The following is an 18,669-nucleotide window of genomic DNA, read 5'->3' on the forward strand; positions in this document are numbered from 1 at the left end:
AAATTGGCGGGGGGGAGCAGCAGAGGGGGAGAAGAACTCAGGCCACAAGCACTTAATCCACTGACCAAGATTTTATTATTCAAAACTGCTGGGTGACAATGTGTATGTGGAAACTATGCTAGAGGGTCAGTCCTGCTGCTTGGTCCTCGAGGCCTCAGCGTTGGCACGGAGCACAGCCCCGGGGGACGGGTAAGGCCGCTGCTGGAACAGGGGTCCGGCAGCTGTCGTGTCCGCCCCAGTCTTGGCCTCGTTCCTCTTGGGGAGTCCTGTTGACCATGTACCCCTGAAGGTGACAGAGCGTCGGTCAGTTGGGGGTTGTGGGAAGGTGGAATGTGACCAGCAGTGCCTCCAGCTTATGGCTGGGGGGGTGGGGGTGGCTGCCACTCACCGGGGTGCATCTGAGTATGAACTGGGGTCCATGGGGTCTAGCTCCTCATCCTTCCGGCTTGCTGCTATGTGGGGACACAGGTCATCAGTTGAGGCTCAAGAAGACCCTGGGTGCTGATCTCCGCCCCAGGACAGGCCCAGCTTGGGAGGTGAGCACTGTCATGCAATCCCCCTACCCCCACCACCCTATAGTCCTGGGCCTGCCCTGCTTACCCTTCTTGCTTTTGGGGTAGGGAGCTAGCTCTTCCCGGCGGTGGTGGCGTCGTTCCTTGCCGTCTTCTCGGTCAGCCTTGTCATAGCCACGGTCCCGGTCCCGGTCCCGATCCCGCTCCCTCTCTCTCTCCACTTTGTCATAGCTACGCTCTCTTTCTCGCTCTGATTTCTCGTGGCTCCGATCTGACTTCTCATGGCTTCTCTCCGACTTGTCATGGCTCCTCTCTGACTTCTCGTGGCTCCTTTCCGACTTCTCCTCAGCATCTGGGAATGGGGAAGCCTGTGGTAATTGTCCTCCTAGCTCGGGGCCCTTGAGGGCCATGTGCCTACATTGCCTTCCTTGCATATGAGTGGGTTAGTCTCTCCAGCCCCTCCTTGCTGCCCTAGCCCAAGGCCAACTCTCCTAAGACCTGCTCTAAATACCCAGGGGGCACCCAGGGAGCTGCTAACTCACCTGTGTTACTGCTCCTGAGCTTCTTGGCAGATTTAGTCACAACAGAGTTGGGGTCGTGTGGTGAGAGCCAGGACACGAGGTCTGTGTCCACATTCCAGTAATAGGGCAGACCGCTGTGGGAGGAGGGAAGGAGTGTCAGAATAGGAGTCTTCTTGTACCCCCAACTCCTATCTCCCCACTCTCTGCCTAGTCTTGCCCTGGGTCAGGACTCCAAACCTCCCCCCCCCCCCCGCCCCGCTGCCTTTGTCCCCCATTCATTCCCCAGGGTCAGGGAAATCAGAGAAGACTTGAAGTCACAAGTTAGCATCACCAGGGCCAGCACACTTATTACCATGCATAAAGACCCAGGTTCATGGCCATGGCCTCCACCTGCAGGGGGAAAGCTTCACAAGTGGTGATGTACTGCTGCAGGGGTCCCTCTGTCTCTCACTCTCCTGATCTATCTCCATTCTCTCTCAATTTCTCTCTGTCCTAACAAATATAAATAAGATAAGTTAGTAGAAGGGAGTTGGGCGGTAGCGCAGCGGGTCCAGGTTCGAGGCCTCGGCTCCCCACCTGCAAGGGAGTCGCTTCACAGGCAACTTCCCTTCTGTCTTCCCTTCCTCTCTCCATTTCTCTCTGTCCTATCCAACAACAACATCAATAATAACTACAACAGTAACACAACAAGGACAACAAAAAGGGACAAAATATATATATTTATATATATAATAAGTCCCCAGGCTCACCAGGAAGGGTCAAACACCTTGTACCAGCTTGGTGGCAGGCCCTCCAGCCGGGTGGCCTCGTAGTCCACAGGGTCATCGTCATAGTCTTCAGCGATGATTTCCTCCTCTGGTTCTGGCAGGATTGGGGAGGTGGGGGAGCAGAAAGGAGCAGGTAGTCAGGCCAACAAAACAACTCACTTGGAATAGGGCACTGCTTTGCTATGAATGCAACCCAGGTTGGAGCCTGACCCCCCCCCCACTGCATTGCAAATAAGTTTCCATACTGTTGTCTCTTTTACTCTGTCTCTAAGGATGGGCGGGGGCTACAGTGCACCTGTATCTTTTCTCCAGGAGCTCACTGATAACGATTTGCCACCATTCCCTGAACCTGTCTAGTCTCAGAATTTACATGGGGTCTGTCAAAGGATGCATCCATGCATGTATTCAGTTTTCTGCGTTTAGGTAGCGCTGAAACACCACACACTCCAAATCTGCCTGGGTAAAATGAGTGTTAGGGCTAGGGGCAGGCCTACTCAGTAGAGCACACACGGTCTTGTGTGAGGACCTGGCTCCAGCCCCTGGCCACCACAAGGGAGTGCCACTCAAAGGGGATGCTTCTTGAGTGGTGAAGCAGTGTTGTAGCATCTGTCTTGTAGCCTGCAACAAAAACAAACAAAGCCTGGGAGTGGCAAAAGCACCGCAGGCATGGAATGGAGCCCCAGGGATAACTCTTGACAGCAAGAGAAAAGAGTTTCAACAGCAAGGAGTTACTCTGAAAATTATGTCTGAAGACATTCAGCCCTAAGATAGACAAAGCTGGAGTTTTTGACTCTTGTGTATTGAGTAGAAAAGCATTTGGAGAGAGCAAGGGATGTAGCTAGACATTTCCTCTCTGGATCCATTCTGTTCCTGAGATCTGCAATGGTTAGCAGGTAATGATGTCAGCATTTTATTTATTTTAGTATCTTTATTTCAGAGATACAGCCAAAAATTGAGAGGAAGGGGGAGACAGCAACAGAGAGACACACCTGCAGCCATGCTTTACCACTCGTGAAGCTCTCCCCCTGCAGGTAGGGACCAGAGCCTTGAACCTGGGTCTTTGTGCACTGTAATGTGTGCGCTCAACCAGGTGTGCTACCATCCGGCCCCATTTTTATTTACTTATTGGATAGAGAAAGCCAGAAATTAAGAGGGAAGGGACGGTCGGGGAGACAGCATAATGGTCATGCAAAAAGACTTCCGTGCTTGAGGCATCAAAGGTCCCAGGTTCAATCTCCAGCACTAACCATAAGAGCACTACCAGAGTGCTCTGGTCTCTGTGTATCTTTCTCTGTATCTCTCTCATTAAAAATAAATTTAAAACAACGTTTAAAAAAAAGGGAGGAGGGCAATTGTGACACCTGTAGCCCTGCTTCCCTACTTGCAAAGCTTTCCCCCTGCAGGTGGGGTCTGGGGGCTCAAATCCAGGTCCTTGTGCGAGATACGTGCCCTCCACCAGATGCACCACCACCCAGCCCCAGCATGTTGTCTCTCAAGCTTCAGAATAAAATCACAGGTGTATGTTGTCAGCACAGCAACTGGCCCTCAATAAGCCTGCATGGATGTCGCCCATGGTTGACTAGCCCCAAAGTGCACGGCTGTCAAACATGAGGCATGATGATGTCCTGGGGCCAGGTGGTGGTGGACCTGGCTGAGCTCATATGTCACCATACACAAGCTCCAGGACTCAAGCCCACAGCCCCTCCTGTAGGGGAGAAGCTCCATTCCCCTCTGTTTTTCAGACCAAAAAAAAAAAAAAAAAAAAAACCATGAATAAAAAGTAAAAGTGGGAACTCGAGCGGTGGAGCAGCGTGCAAGGACCCGCATAAGGATCTCGGTTCGAGTCCCCGGCTCCCCACCTACAGGAGAGTCGCTTCACAGGCGGTGAAGCAGGTCTGCAGGTGTCTATCTTTCTCTCCCCCTCTCTGTTTTCCCCTCCTCTCTCCATTTCTCTCTGTCCTATCCTACAACAACGACATCAATAACAACAACAATAAAAACAAGGGCAACAGAAAGGGAATAAATAAAAAAAAAGTGTAAAGGGTCGGGTGGTGGTGCACCTGGTTGATCTCACATGTTACAATGTACAAGGACCCGAGTTTTGAGCCCCACATTCCCACCTGCATGGGGAAAGCTTTGCGAGTGGTGAAGCAGGGCTGCAGATATCTGTTTCTCTCCCTCTCTATCACCCCGTTACCTCTCTATTTCTGGTTGTCTCTATCCAATACATAAATTTAGAAAAAGTAAAATAAAATAAAAACCAAAAATGACACTACAACAAGGGCACCAAAAGAAAATAAATAAAGGGAGCTGGGCAGTAGCGCAGCGGGTTAAGCGCAGGTGGCACAAAGTACAAGGACCGGCGTGAGGATCCCGGTTCGAGCCCCCGGCTCCCCGCCCCTGCAGGGGAGTCGCTTCACAGGTGGTGAAGCAGGTCTGCAGGTGTCTGTCTTTCTCTCCCCCTCTCTGTCTTCCCCTCCTCTCTCCATTTCTCTCTGTCCTATCCAACAATGATGACATCAACAACAACAATAACTACAACAACAATAAAAAGACAACAAGGGCAACAAAAGGGAAAATAAATAAAATTATAAAAAAAAGAAATAAATATTTTTTAAAAATGAGGTCCTACACAGAGGGAAGCCACAATCAGTACTGTGTTGTTGTTGTTTTTTTAAGTTTTTTAAAAGTATTTTATTTTATTTTTGAGAGAGATGCAGAGAGAAAAAGACACAGAAACACCAGAGCACTGCACTGATTTGGCTTACTTTGGTGAAGGGGTTTGAACCTGGGACTTCGGAGCCCCAGGCATGAGAGTCTCTTTGCATAACCATTTGGCTATCTACCTCCGCCCCACAATCAGTATTTTTAAAAAATATTTATTTATGTATTTATTCCCTTTTGTTGCCCTTGTTGTTTTATTGTTGTAGTTCTTATTGTTGTTATTGATGTCACTGTTGGATAGGACACAGAGAAATACAAAGGAGGGGAAGATGGGGAAGAGAGAAAGACAGGCATCTGCAGACCTGCCTCACCGCCTGTGAAGGGACTCCAATGCAGGTGGGGAGCCGGGGGCTCAAACCGGGATCCTTAAGCCGGTCCTTGCGCTTGGCACCACATGCGCTTAACCCGCTGCGCTACAGCCCGACTCCCCACAATCAGTATTGTTAATGAGAGGGGGCCAGGTGGTGGTGTACCTGGCTAAGTGCACATAGGACTATGCACATGGATATGGACTAGAACCTGGGTTCGAGCCCTTGTTCCCCACCAGGGGACAGTTCATTAGCTGTGAAGCAAGTCTGCAGGTGTCTATTTTTCTCCCTCTCTATCTCCCCCTCCTCTCTCAATGTCTCTCTGTCCTATCGAATGAATAGAAAAAAAAATGGCCGCAGGGAGCAGTGGATTCATAGTGTTGGCAACTAGCCCAGCAATAATTCTTGAGGCAAAAAAAAGAAAGTATTGTTAATAAGACTAACACTTTCATCGGAGGGCTGCCTATTGGCAGGCTTCAGTCATCTGTAGCCATCCGAACCACAAGCTCGTTGCCTGTAACAGGGGGCGCATCAGTAAAATGAAAACAGAATTTGTCTGTGTGATCTGGGAGAGGGTGCAGTGGATAAAGCCTTCCAATCAAAAGCATGAGGTCCCGGGAGTCAGGCGGTAGTGCAGCAGGTTAAGCACAGGTGGCGTGAAGCGCAAGGACCGGCATAACGATCCTGGTTCCAGCCCCCAGCTCCCCACCTGCAGGGGAGTCGCTTCACAAGCGGTGAAGCAGTTCTGCAGGTGTCTGTCTTTCTCTCCCCCTCTGTCTTCCCCTCCACTCTCCATTTCTCTCTGTCCTATCCAACAACGACATCAATAACAACAATAATAACTACAACAATAAAACAACAAGGGCAACAAAAGGGAATAAATAAATATAAAAATATTAAAAAAAAAACAACATGAGGTCCCGAGTTTGATCCCTGGCACTGCAAGTGTGTCAGAGTGATGCTCTGGTTCTCTTTCTCTCCTATCTCATTAATAAAATCCTTTAAAAAATAGAATGCATCTCTCAGTGTCTGACATGCCACAGCTTAAGAGATGCTAACTTTTACTGGTATTAACAAAGTGTAAATATTAGTGGCATCAATACAGTAGGCCTAAGTGGTTGAGCCTTTCCTGTCAATGTTTTGTACTCTTTTTTTAAAAAATATTTATTTCCTTTTGTTGCCCTTGTTGTTTTATTGTTGTAGTTATTGATGTCATCGTTTTTGGATAGGACAGAGAGAAATGGAGAGGAGGGGAAGACAGAGAGGGAGAGAAAGATAGACACCTGCCAACCTGCTCGACCACTTGTGAACTGACTCCCCTGCAGGTGGAGAGCTGGGGGGCTCGAACTAGGATCCTTATGCCAGTCCTTGTGCTTTGCGCCACATGCACTTAACCCGCTGCACTACTGGCCCGACTCCCAATGTTTTGTACTCTTAACTATAATGTGTGCCAGGCACTTAGTATGCCCAAAATAGCTAGGGACGTGGTGGACAATAAGGTAAATGTCACCAAGTGGGGATAGATAGCCTAATGGTTATGCAAACAGAGTCTCACGCCAGGTTCAACACCCCGCTGGGCTGCCACTTGACCCCTCCATTTTTTTCTTTTAATATTTTATTTATTTATTAATGAGAGGGGTAGGAGAGAGAGAAAGAACCAGACATCATGCGTGCTGTCAGGGATTGAACTCAGGACCTCATGCCTGAGAGACCAACATTTTATCTACTGCGACACCTCCCCGGACCATTTTTCCTTTTTATATATATATATGTTTGATAGAGACAGAAATTGAGAGGGGTGATAGGGAGGGAGACACCTGCAGCCTTGCTCCACCACTCGTGAAGCTTCCTCTCTACAGGTAGGGACTAGGGGCTTGAACCTGGGTCCTTGTGCATGGTAACGTGTGCTTAACCAAGTGAGCCACAGCCCAGTCCCCCTCCCTACCCCCTCTTTCAATTTCTGTCTCCATCCAACAATAAATAAAGATGGGAGTCTGGAGGTAGCACAGCAGGTTAAGCGCAGGTAGCACGAAACAGAAGCACCTGGGAAAGGATCCTGGTTTGAGCTCCCAGCTCCCCACCTGCAGGGGAGTCGCTTCACAGGCGGTGAAGCAGGTCTGTAGGTGTCTTTCTCTCCCCCTCTGTCTTGCCCTCCTCTCTCCATTTCTTTCTGTCCTATCCAACAACAAGGACATCAATAACAACAACAATAACTACAACAACAATAAAAAAACAAGGTCAACAAAAGGGCAAATTAATTAAAAAATAATAAGGAAAGATAAAAAATCAAAACAATGTTATCTATCAACGTGGTCAACAACATATCATGTTCTCCTATCACCATAGTTGGTGCTCAGGATAACTGAGAGATGCCAGCCAACCTTAGCCTCATTTTATATACTTTGTAATTCTCTCCGTAAATGTTTTGAGAATCGCATCCTACACACAATAGGCCCCAAATCCATCAGCTGTCAGTGATGTCAGCAGGAGGAGGTGACACAGCCCTTAAAGTGGCAGATGGGGTGAGGGACCCTGGTTAGCTCCCCACATTTCAAAATACACTCGAAAATGAGGAATGGGGAGAAATGGGGTCAGTGGAAACAGCTCACCAACTCAAGAGTGAAGACATGCATGGGGGTGGGGTGGTCAGGGCTCTCTAAAAAAAAAAAAATCAAGCCGATCATCTGTTTGTTTGTCTTCTCCCTAAGATGATACTCTTCTCACCCTCCACTCCCCACACGTAGAAATGCGTGCTGTGAAACCATAGGGCCTCCCGGCTCTGTGCATGCTGAGTGTCAGGTGGCTTCAGTGACAACAAAGTGCCAGTCAGGCCAGGCCTAGAGTGGGCCCCGCGGGTTTTTAGCTTTCTCACCAGGTTCCAGATGTTTGAGGATGCCTCTTTTGGCCAGACGGGTCTGCAGAGCCACAGGCAGCGGCATAATCGGTAGCTAAGGGACCTAAGGAAGGACAGACCGAAAAAAAAAAAAAAAAGCAGAGGAGGATTTGAATCTGGGTCCAGTAAGCAAGCGCTTCCCCCCTAGCGCGTCCTCATTGCGACGCCCCAGCACCAGTAACCGACGACTGGTGGCAACCTCCCTGCTCAGAGAGGGACTGGATCAGTGGCCCGATGGCAAACGCTAGAAGAAGTGGCCCGATCACCTGAGTTCTCCCAAAACCTCCCCTCGCGGTTAGGTGCTCCGCCAGCCGCTTTCCTCCCAGGCCCAGGCTTCCCCGGGGCCCCCGGAATGGGTTCAACCAGCATCCCTCCAAAGACTTTCGGGTGGGAGGAACCAAAAGTCTGGATAGGGGACACGAGTGCAGCGCCTCCTCCAACTCCCGTCAAGTGCGACCACCCCGACGTTACCGATCCAGCCGGGAAGGAAGCGGAAGGCTGCCAGACCGGTCGGCCCCAGCTCGGCGCTGCTCCGATGCCCACCACGATGCCGATCTCAAAACTGAAAAGCCCGGAGCGCGGTCTCCTCTCCCCAGCGGGGGGGTGGGGGTGGGGGGTGGGGGGTGGGGGGGGAGGGTAACTGGGCGACGCTAGGCCTGCAGTGAACCGCTGACGTTGATCGCGGCGGCCAATTGGAAGTGCCCCTTCGACCTGACGTGTGTGGAAGCGGCCCAATCACGGTCCTGCGGTGGGCGGAGCTCTCGGGCGCCTGAGTACGTGTACGGCCGGGGGGCGTGGCCCAGTTTGGGCTCAGCCAGGCTGTGAGGCGGGACGCTGGGGCCATGGAGGAGTATGCTCGCGAGCCTTGGTACGGCGGGAGGGCCACTGGCCTCGGGGCGGTCGCTGCGGTTCTCCGGGCCAGCGGCGGGAGGCGGGAGGGGGAGGCGCCGGCCACGAAGGACCCCGTTCCCGCCCCAGCTTCGGGCAGGCCTTAGCGACTTAGCTTTCCGCTCCCCTCTACTTGGGTAAGAGGAGATCCCCCCACCCCTCTGCCAGAATTTGTGCCCTGAGGAGGTATGGGGCAGGACGGATCAAGCCCAGGCTTCTCGGTTTCCTCTTTGTTAATGATTACTCGCCGGGCGAAGCCATTCCAACCGGGAGGGGGGGGTGTTCAGTGGAGCAGGCAGCCCCAGGTTCGGCTCGCGTGGTTTTTCCCAGGGCCCAAGAGTTCACGGGGGCGGGGCCTGGGCGAGACTATTGTGGGCAGGGAAGGGGTCCTAGACCTCCCCACTGTCTGCTCTTGGTTTCTCCTGGCTGGACCCTGTTCAGACTGGCGAGGCAGGGTTTGATGATCACCCAAAAGATGTCTAGCTCTAATACCGATACTACCTATGCTCTACTTTTTGAAGGAGATCAGTTCCTTCTCCCACATAGTAGTAAAGCACTTGTCTTTGCTTCGATTCCTTTGCTGACTGGGAAAAGGTGTGTGGAGGGGGTGCCCAGGGAAAGCCATCCCCTATCTTTTGAACAGGTGGAAGGAGACAGTAACGGGACTGTCGTATGAGAAACCGCTTCCTATTTGAGTGACTCGCTTTAGTCCGTTGGAAAAAAAAGCTCCGTGGGGGAGGCGTGGGGGACCGGGCTCACATTAACCCCCTCCTCCCCGTCCTGATTGCTGCAGCCCCTGGCGGATTGTGGATGATTGCGGTGGAGCCTTTACTATGGGTGTCATCGGTGGTGGAGTCTTCCAGGCCATCAAGGGCTTCCGGAATGCCCCTGTTGTGAGTTCTGGCTGACCCTGGATGACATTGGGGTCCTGCCCTGTACACATAGAGACCATGCAGAAAGAGGGCTGGGGACTTACAGTCCCATGCATTTACTCATTCTGGTGCTTGTTCTCCTCCCCCCATGTGCTCTAGAATTTGGAGTTTGGGGGAAAACTGCAGACATAGCATCTGTTCCCCCCCCCCCCCAAATGTAAGTGACTCTATGGAAATGCTGTGCTATCAAAATGGCCACCAGCCAATTCTGAATGTGTGTGTACAGCCAGGTAGAGTGTAACTCCGGGCAGAGTCTGTCTGGAAGCCTGGGGCAAGGGAGGAGGCTCATCCCCTCCAGCACATGCCCTGTGTTAGGCCCTGAGTTTGATGCCTGAGAGTGCCACAGAGCAGTGCTCTGGCCTCTGCTTTCATTCTTCCTCCTCCTCCTCTCTCTCTCTCATTCATGAGATAATTACATCTTTGATAAAAGTAAATAATAGGATCCTGAATAGAAGTGACAGGAATTAATTGGAGTCGTAACCTAGTTATTAGTGAGTGCAAAAAAAAAAAACAACTTGATAATTTCTTTTTTAATTATCTTTATTTACTGGCTAGAAACAGTCAGAAATTGAGAGGGCAAGGGGAGATAGAGAAGAAGAGAGACACCTGCAGCCCTGCTTCACCACTCACAACGCTTTCCCACGACAGGTGGGGACCAGGGGCTCAAACCTGGGTCCTTGTGCATTGTAATATGTGCACTCAATCAGGTGTGCCACCACCCGGCCCCCATAATTTCTTTATTTTGTGAAAGATTTATTTATTTATGAGTGAAAGAGTCAGAACATTCTTCTGGTAGATGTGATGCTGGGGATTGAACTCAGAACCTCGTGAGGATCTAGGTTCAAGCCCCTAGTCCCCACCTGTAGGGGGAAAGTTCCATAAGCCCTTGGAGAAGCACTTCAGGTATCTCTCACTGTCCCTCTGTTTCTCTCTGTCTCTGTCAGAAGAGAAAAAAAAAGAAAGAAGGACAAAACTGGCCATCAGGAGTGGTGGATTCATTGCGCAGGCACTGAGTAATACTCCTGATGGAAAAACAAACAAAAAGGGAGTTAAATGTCAAGGTTTTAAATAGCATTCACTTGTCAAGGTCTGCAGTTTGTATATTTGGCCTGTCATTCCCTTTAACTTCAGGAACTTTTTAAAAATAAATACACATTTTTAATGTTTAAAGTTTATTTATTTTATTTATATTTATGGAGAGAGGAGGGGAAGACAGAGGGGGAGAGAAAGACAGACACCTGCAGACCTGCTTCACCGCCTGTGAAGCGACTTTCCTATAGGTGGGGAGCCGGAGGCTCGAACCGGGATCTTTACATCATCCTTGTGCTTTGCGCCACTTGCGCTTAAGCCGCTACGCTACCGCCCGACTTCCTAAAGTTTATTTATTGTTAGATAGAGACAGAGAGAAATTGAGGGAGAGAGGGAGACAGACACCTGCAGCACTGTTTCACCACCTGTGAAGCTTTCCCCCTGTGGGTGGGGACCAGGGGCTTGGAACCCAGGTCCTTGTGCACATTATGTAATGTGTACGCTTAACCAGCTGTGCTACCACCTGGTCCCGAGGAAATCACTCTCTTTTTTTTTTCTTTTTTAATTTTTGTATTATCATTATTTATCGGATAGAGGAAGCCAGAAATTTAGAGGGAAGGGGGTGACAGAGAGGAAGAGAATCAGAGAGACACCTGCAGCCCTGCTTCACCTGCAGGTGGGGACTGGGGGCTCGAACCTGGATCCTTGCGCATTGTAACATAAGCGCTCAACCAGGTGTGCCACCACCCGGCCCCCAGGAACTCTCTCGACTGGCTCTTTGCCCCATTGTCCAATCCTCAAGGGCCCAGCACAGGTCCTCTTCTTTCTGTTTCCTCTAAGGGCTGTCCTGCCAGCGAAAGTACTTTGTCTTCAGGTCCTCTCTGCCTCGCTCACTGCTGCATCCCTGCAGATGGGCAGCATGGTGTCAGAGACCTGAGTACTCAAAAAAAAATTGAATGAATGAATGAATGAATGAATGACAGCTCAGCCTGGCTCTGAGAACACTCAGTCTCCTAGATATTAGTTACTCTTCAGTATTGCAAATCCACCACTTTACTGCACCACATCCCACACGGCTCAGCTCTGGCTTATGGTGATGTGGGGGATTGAATTTGGGACTTGGGAGTCTCAGGCATGAGAGTCTGCTTGTATAACCATTATACTATCTACCCTGCCCCCTCCTCTTTTATTAGATAGGGCAGAGAGAATTTGAGAGGGAGAGAGGAAGATAAGAGACCTACAGACCTGCTTCACTATTTATGAAGTTTACCCCCTACAGGTGGGGAGTGGGGACTTGAAGCTGGGTGCACCACTGCCTCCCCCCCCCCTTCTCTTTCTCTTTATAAAAGGATTTATGGAGCAGGGGTAGATAGCTTAATGGTTATACAAAGAGACTTTCATGCCTCAGGCTTCAAAGTCTCAGGTTCAATCCCCTGTACCACTACAAGCCAGAGCTGAGGAGTGCTCTGGTGTTTTAAAAAAAAAAAAAAGGCACTCTGGTACACTGTTGGGTAATCTCTACAGAAAACAGTTTAGAGTGTCCTTAAAAGAAAAGAAGGGGGGGGGTCAGGCAGTAGTGCAGCGGGTTAAGCGCACGTGGCGCAAAGCGCAAGGACCAGCGTAAGGATCCTGGTTCAAGCCCCCGGCTCCCCAACTGCACGGGAGTCGCTTGACAGGCGGTGAAGCAGGTCTGCAGGTGTCTATCTTTCTCTCCCCCCTCTGTCTTCCCCTCCTCTCTTCGTTTCTGTCCTATCCAACAATGACGACATCAATAACAACAACGATAACTACAACAATAAAACAACAAGGGCAACAAAAGGGAAAATAAATATTTTTAAAAAGAAAAGAAAAAAAGGATTTATGGGGGGGGGAGGGTGAACAGTGACACACCAGGTAGAGTGCACAAATTACAGTGTGCAAGGAGCCAGGTTCAATCCCCTATTCCCCACCTGCAGGTAGGACGCTTCATGAGTGGGGAAGCAGGGCTGCAGTCGTCTCTCTGTCTCTCTTCCTAACTCCCTCTTCCCTCTCAACTAATATCTTTTAAAGGACCATGCTATCTCAAGTAGAAGAGGAAAGGGAATTATGAAAGGGGAAGCCACTTAAAGAAATGATTTAGGGCAAGAGAGAGAGAGTGTGTAATGGTTACACAAAGAGAAACAAAAAGACTCTCATTCCTGAGGCTAGCAAAGTCCCAGGTTCACTCCTCTGCACCACCATAAGCCAGAATTGAGCATGCTCTGATTAAATAAATGAATAAAATAAAAAAAAAACTTTCTGGAGGTCAGGCAGTAGCGCAGCGGGTTAAGCGCACATGGCGCAAAGTACAAGGGCCCAGCATAAGGATCGCAGTTCGAGCCCCTGGCTCCCCACCTGCAGGGGAGTCACTTCACAGGTGGTGAAGCAGGTCTGCAGGTGTCTATCTTTCTCTTCCCCCTCTTTGTCTTCCCCTCCTCTCTCCATTTCTCTGTCCTATCCAACAACAACGACAACAACAATAAAAAGCAACAAGGGCAACAAAATGGAAAATTAATAATAAAAAAATTTTTTTAACTTTTAATTTTATTTTTATTATTATTATTTTTTTTTACCAGAACACTACTCAGCTCTGGTTTATGGTGGTGCAGGGGATTGAACCTGAGACTTTTGAGCCTTAGGCATGAGAGTCTCTCTCTCTTTTTTTTTTTTAATAATTATTTATTCATGAGAAAGCTAGGAGAGAAGGAACCAGACATCACTCTGATACATGTGCTGCTGGGGATTGAACTCAGGATTTCATGCTTGGTAGTCTAAAGGTTTATCTACTGTGCCACCTCCCGGACCACCTTTTTGATATTTATTTATTTATTTATTTATTCATTTATTTATTTTACCAGAGCACTACTCAGCTCTGGTTTATGATAGTGCAGGGGATTGAACCTAGGACTTTGGAGCCTCAGGCATGAGAGTCTGTTTGCATAACCATTATGCTATCTACCCCCGCCCCAAAACAAAACAAAACAAAACAAACTTTCAGAAACTTCAAGGTCCTAGGTTCAATCCCCAGCTCCACCATAAGCCAGAATTTAGCAATGTTCTGGTCCATTTTTTCTCAGTGTTCCTCACTGCAACTGTCTCATTAAGTAATAAATGAATAAAGTGTTAAAAAAAAGATGTATTTATTAGAAGAGTGAGACAAACTTCTTAAGCATTGCTCTGGCCCATGTATTGTGTGAGTTCAAACCCAGGACTTCATGCTTGAGAGTCCAACACTATCCACACTGGTCACCTCCTGGGCCACAACAAACTGCTGTGTTTTTTTTTTTGAAAGATTTAGTGTGTGCATGCGTGCATGTGTGTGTGTGAGAGAGAGATTCACACAAGGCAGAGAAAAGAAAAAGAAAGCATCACCCAGATGCATGTGGTGCCTGCTATTAAGCTGGAATCCTCTGGCATGGAAGTCCAAACACCTTCCCACTCTGAAAAGCTAGAAATGCAGCCTGCAGCACCCTTCACTCTTCTGACCCCTGTCCTCCTCCCTTTCCCCAGGGCATTCGGCACCGATTGAGAGGTAGCGTCAATGCGGTGAGGATCCGAGCCCCCCAGATCGGAGGTGAGAGGCTTGAAGAGACATTGGAGAGGTGATGGCACAGTCAGGCCCGAGGGTTTGTTCCTTTGGGTCTATACTGCAAGTGGGAGTGGGGGAGGGCGGTCCTTGATCGAAGACCCAGCTGTCTGGAACTTCCCGAGGCGATGGCATCTCCCCAGTAGTGTGCTAGGTCTCCCGGAGTCTAAGTTCAGGCCCCGGCCAGAAGACTGGCAGCCTCTGCTGTAGCATGAAGGCAGCACTGGCAGTGAGCCACCTCAGCTGTCCTGTAATAGATGGGATCCGCCTAGTCCTTGCTAACTGCCAACTTCTCTGCTGAACACATGAATAACATCAAAAGTTACGGGGGCCAAGCAGTGGCACACCTGGTTAAGCACACATAGTGCTAAGCCCAAGGACCTGGGTTCAAGCCCTGACCCCTCCCCCCACCTGCAGCAGGGACGCTTCACAATTGGCAAAGCGCGGGTCTGCAGATGTCTGTCTATCTCTCTTCCTCTCTATCTCCCCTTCCTCTCCATTTCTCTAAAAGGGACTGAAGACCTCATGTTTGTAAGCCAGCGTTTTGTCCACTATACTACCTCCCAGGCTGTTCTTGGCCATGGTTCTACAGCTAGAGAGGGAGGACGAGCTAGAGTCTCGCTCTGACACAAAGTAAGCCAGAGATCGAACTCGGGACCTCAGGCTCAAGAGGCCAACATTTTCTCCACTGTGCCACCTCCCAGGCTGCTGCAGCGAACTAAGTTAATTCTTTCTTTCTTCTTCCTTTCTTTTTCAACAATAGAGACAGAAAAGTAGAGAGAGTGAAAGAGATGGTAGCCTGAAAATTTCCTTCAAAGTGCTGGCAGCTGGGCTCCAACCTGGGTCACACACATGGCAACGCAGCACATTATCCTGGTGAACTATTGCCAGAATGGTTTTATTTTCCTTTTTTTAATTGGTATTTATTTATTAATATTTTATTATTTATGTCTTCCTTTTTGTTGCCCTTGTTGTTTTATTGTTGTAGTTATTATTGTTGTTGTCGTTGTTGGATAGGACAGAGAGAAATGAAGAGAGGAGGGGAAGACAGAGAGGGGGGAGAGAAAGATAGACACCTGTAGACTTGCTTCATCGCTTGTGAAGCGACTCCCCTGCAGGTGGAGAGCCGGGGGACTCAAACTGGGATCCTCCACACCACCATAAACCAGAGCAGTGCTCTAGTGAAAATAATAGTCATGGTCTGGGAGGTGGCACAGTGGATAAAGCATTGGACTCTCAAGCAGGAGGTCCTGAGTTCAATCCCCGGCGACATATGTACCAGAATGATGTCTGGTTCTTTCTCTCTGTCCCCCTATCTTTCTCATTAATAAATAAATAAAATCTTTAAAAAATAATAATAGCCATATAGCAGATACAATCTGCTTGTACATATTAGCTGACTCTCTTTTTATATTGTATTTATTGGCTCGAGACAGAGATATCAAGAGGGATGGGCGATAAAGACGGAGAGAGGGGGCCGGGTGGTGGCGCACCTGGTTGAGTGCACATGTTACAGTGCGCAAGGACCTGGGTTTGAGCCCCCAGTCCCCACCTGCAGGGGGAAAGCTTCACAAGTGGTGAAGCAGTGCTGCAGGTGTCTCTCTGTCTCTCACCCTCTCTGTCCCTCCCTTCCCTCTCGATTTCTCACTGTCTCTATCCAATCAATACATAAAGATAAGAAAATTTAAAAAAAGACAGAGAGAAAGGGGTCGGTGGCATACCTGATTACGTGCATACATAACAGGGCACAAGGACACAGGTTCAAGCCCCTGGTTCCCACCTGCAGGAGGAAAGCTTCACGAGTTGGTGAAGCAGGGCTGCAGGTGTCTCTCTTTGTCTCTTTCCCTCCTTTTTTTTTTTTTTTGGTTTGTTTTTGTTTTACCAGAGCGTGAGAGTCTCTTTGCATAACCATTATACTAACTCCCCGCCCCTCTTTCCCTACCTCTCCCTCCCCTCTCAATTTCTCTGTCTCTATCCAAAGATAGATAAGTATATAAATAAATAAAGTTTTAAGGGACCAGACACCTGGTTAAGTGCTCACATTACAGGGCATAAGGAGCCAGATTCCAGCCCCTGGTCCCCACCTGCAGGGGGAAAGCTTCAAGAGTGGTGAAGCAGGGCTGCAGGTGTCTCTCTGTCTCTCTCCCTCTGTATCACCCCTCCCAATTTCTCTCTGTCTCTATCCAATAATAAACAAAAACATTTTAATAAAAAAAAAAAAAAAGCTTTCCCTACTGCAGGTGGAGACCAGGGCTCGAACCTGGCTCCTTGTGCATTGTGGCAAGTGTGCTCAACCAGGTCTGCCACCACTGGCCCCTTAAAAGAGAGAGAGATGGGAGTCGGGCTGTAGCTCAGCGGGTTAAGCGCAGGTGGCGCAAAGCACAAGGTCGGCATAAGGATCCCAGTTCGAGCCCCCGGCTCCCCACCTGCAGGGGAGTCGCTTCACAAGCGGTAAAGCAGGTCTGCAGGTGTCTATCTTTCTATGCCCCTCTCTGTCTTCCCCTCCTCTCTCCATTTCTCTCTGTCCTATCTAACGACAACATCAATAACAATAATAACTACAACAACAACGAAAAACAACAAAAGAGAAAATAAATAAATAAAATATAAAAAAAAAAAAAAAAAAAAAAAAGAGAGAGAGATACCTGCAGCCCTGCTTCACCACTCATGCTTCCCTTCTGCAGATGGAGACCGACCCAGAGCTTGAGGCCAGGTCTTTGTACATTGTAATCTATACTCTGTCTGCCCCTACCTAGCCACTCTTTAAAAAAATATATATATATATATATATATATATATATATATATGTTATTTTGTTTTAATGAAAGAGGGAAAGGCACAGAGACAAACCAGAGCACTGCTCAGCTCTGGTTTATGGTGGTGCAGGGAACTGAACCTAGGTCCTGGAAGCCTCAATCTCCCCACCCTCCACTCTCTTCAGTGAAGAGGAGAGGAAGGGTGCCGATGGCCACTCTAGCCTGCCTGATGAGGGGCTTACCCTGGGAAAGGCAGGGCCCACTCCCTAGCAGTTTATGCCTAGACTTTTCTCTCCCTTCTTGGCCTCAACAGCCGGGTCTTGCAGGTCCCCAAGATTCTCAGGGTCGCCCCAGAACATGACCTGGGTCTCCTTCACTCCTCTAGGTAGCTTTGCAGTGTGGGGGGGCCTGTTCTCCACCATTGACTGTGGCCTGGTGCGACTACGCGGCAAGGAAGACCCCTGGAACTCCATCACCAGTGGAGCGCTGACTGGGGCCGTACTGGCTGCCCGAAGTGAGTGCCCCACAACATCCCAGCACCCTGGCCCCCAACCCCTTCCACCTCGCCAGCCCACCCTCTCCTCGCTCTCTCTATCTTCTTGCGCCCTCAGGTGGACCACTAGCCATGATGGGTTCGGCTATGATGGGGGGCATCCTGTTGGCACTCATCGAGGGTGTGGGCATCCTCCTCACTCGCTACACCGCCCAGCAGTTCCGCAATGGTGAGCATTTGGGGGACCCTGGCCCGGATGAGGTAGGAAATGAATGCCCTGCCTGGCTGCTTCCATCCACCCTTACCTGACTCTCCCTTTCCCCCAGCGCCGCCCTTCCTGGAAGACCCCAGCCAGCTGCCTGTGAATGAGGGCGCAGCCCCTGACTACCCCAGCTACCAGCAGTACCACTGAGGAGGCACCCACTGGTCTCTGCCGCCACCACGGGAGCTGCTTCTCGGTTCCCTCCCCGCTGATCTACCTCTAAGGGAGGGCTGGCTCCGCTTGACCCTGGGACCTTCCAGAGAGGGTCTGGGCTCTGTTTGTTTGTTCCAGAGCAGGGTGGGGTGCCCCAGCTGCTCGGATGGATGGCTCTCCTGTTTCCTCAGGGCCCCACACACAACATGAAGCAAGCTGTCACCCCACTTCTTGTCGTGGTGCCCAGATAAGTATTTAAAGCCAGTTTTGAAATGCCTATGTGTGCATTCCTTGAACCTCCCACGGACGCCCTCAGGACCAGGGCAAAGCCCTCTTCAGGAACCCGGATGTCCTAGAATTAGGAGCTCCATCAAGAGTGGACTCTGGGACATGTTTAGGAGATGACCAGGAAGGAGCAAAGTAGACAGAGGTGAGAGGGAGGAGAACAGGGAGAGGGGGGAGTCTGTGGACTGGACGCTGCACACCAGACCCCAGACCCTCTCTTCCCAGATACCAAACACCCCTTTGTGAAGATGCCCATCCCACCACCAGGTACCCTCACCCCGTTATCTCACCATTGACATGGAGCGGAAGCAGAGAACAAGTCCTAACTTCCTCAAAGAAGTTGCCCCAGAGCTATTTCTGCTCTCCATCACTCAGTGCTGGCAGGAGTTGATGGTGGGGTTTAAGGACAGTCACAAAATAAACAGGCAGGAGCTTCCTTTTCTTTCTATCTTTTCCTTTCTTTTCCTCTCCCTCTCCCTCTCCCTCCCTCTCTCTCTTCCTCTATGTCTCTCCCTTCCTCTTTTTTATCCTCACCTCCAGTT

General features: G+C 49.7%; 2 protein-coding genes across 4 annotated transcripts; one reads left to right on the top strand and one right to left on the bottom strand.

Annotated features, from left to right (window-relative positions):
* Positions 1–56: 56 nt before the first annotated feature.
* Positions 57–8,336, bottom strand: PQBP1 (polyglutamine binding protein 1). Of its 2 annotated transcripts, none has more exons than XM_007529398.3 (7): positions 8,197–8,336; positions 7,705–7,789; positions 1,783–1,894; positions 1,055–1,167; positions 601–864; positions 389–449; positions 57–283 (listed from the first exon to the last, which is right to left on the bottom strand). In XM_007529398.3, the coding sequence occupies exons 2-7, from the start codon at positions 7,769–7,771 to the stop codon at positions 127–129; spliced, it is 774 nt and encodes a 257-aa protein (XP_007529460.1). In that variant the 5' UTR covers positions 7,772–7,789; positions 8,197–8,336; the 3' UTR covers positions 57–126. The 2 variants fall into 2 exon arrangements, with proteins under 2 accessions (XP_007529460.1, XP_007529464.1); XM_007529402.3 differs by having other exon boundaries at positions 389–452.
* A 142-nt stretch (positions 8,337–8,478) lies between these two features.
* On the top strand, positions 8,479–18,119 carry TIMM17B (translocase of inner mitochondrial membrane 17B). Of its 2 annotated transcripts, none has more exons than XM_007529397.3 (6): positions 8,479–8,593; positions 9,407–9,506; positions 14,103–14,166; positions 17,320–17,448; positions 17,546–17,656; positions 17,754–18,119. In XM_007529397.3, the coding sequence occupies exons 1-6, from the start codon at positions 8,568–8,570 to the stop codon at positions 17,837–17,839; spliced, it is 516 nt and encodes a 171-aa protein (XP_007529459.1). In that variant the 5' UTR covers positions 8,479–8,567; the 3' UTR covers positions 17,840–18,119. The 2 variants fall into 2 exon arrangements, with proteins under 2 accessions (XP_007529459.1, XP_060039629.1); XM_060183646.1 differs by lacking the exon at positions 8,479–8,593 and adding an exon at positions 8,688–8,750.
* Positions 18,120–18,669: the final 550 nt, after the last annotated feature.

Source organism: Erinaceus europaeus, chromosome X (assembly GCF_950295315.1).
Source record: "Erinaceus europaeus chromosome X, mEriEur2.1, whole genome shotgun sequence".
Lineage (NCBI taxonomy): Eukaryota > Metazoa > Chordata > Mammalia > Eulipotyphla > Erinaceidae > Erinaceus > Erinaceus europaeus.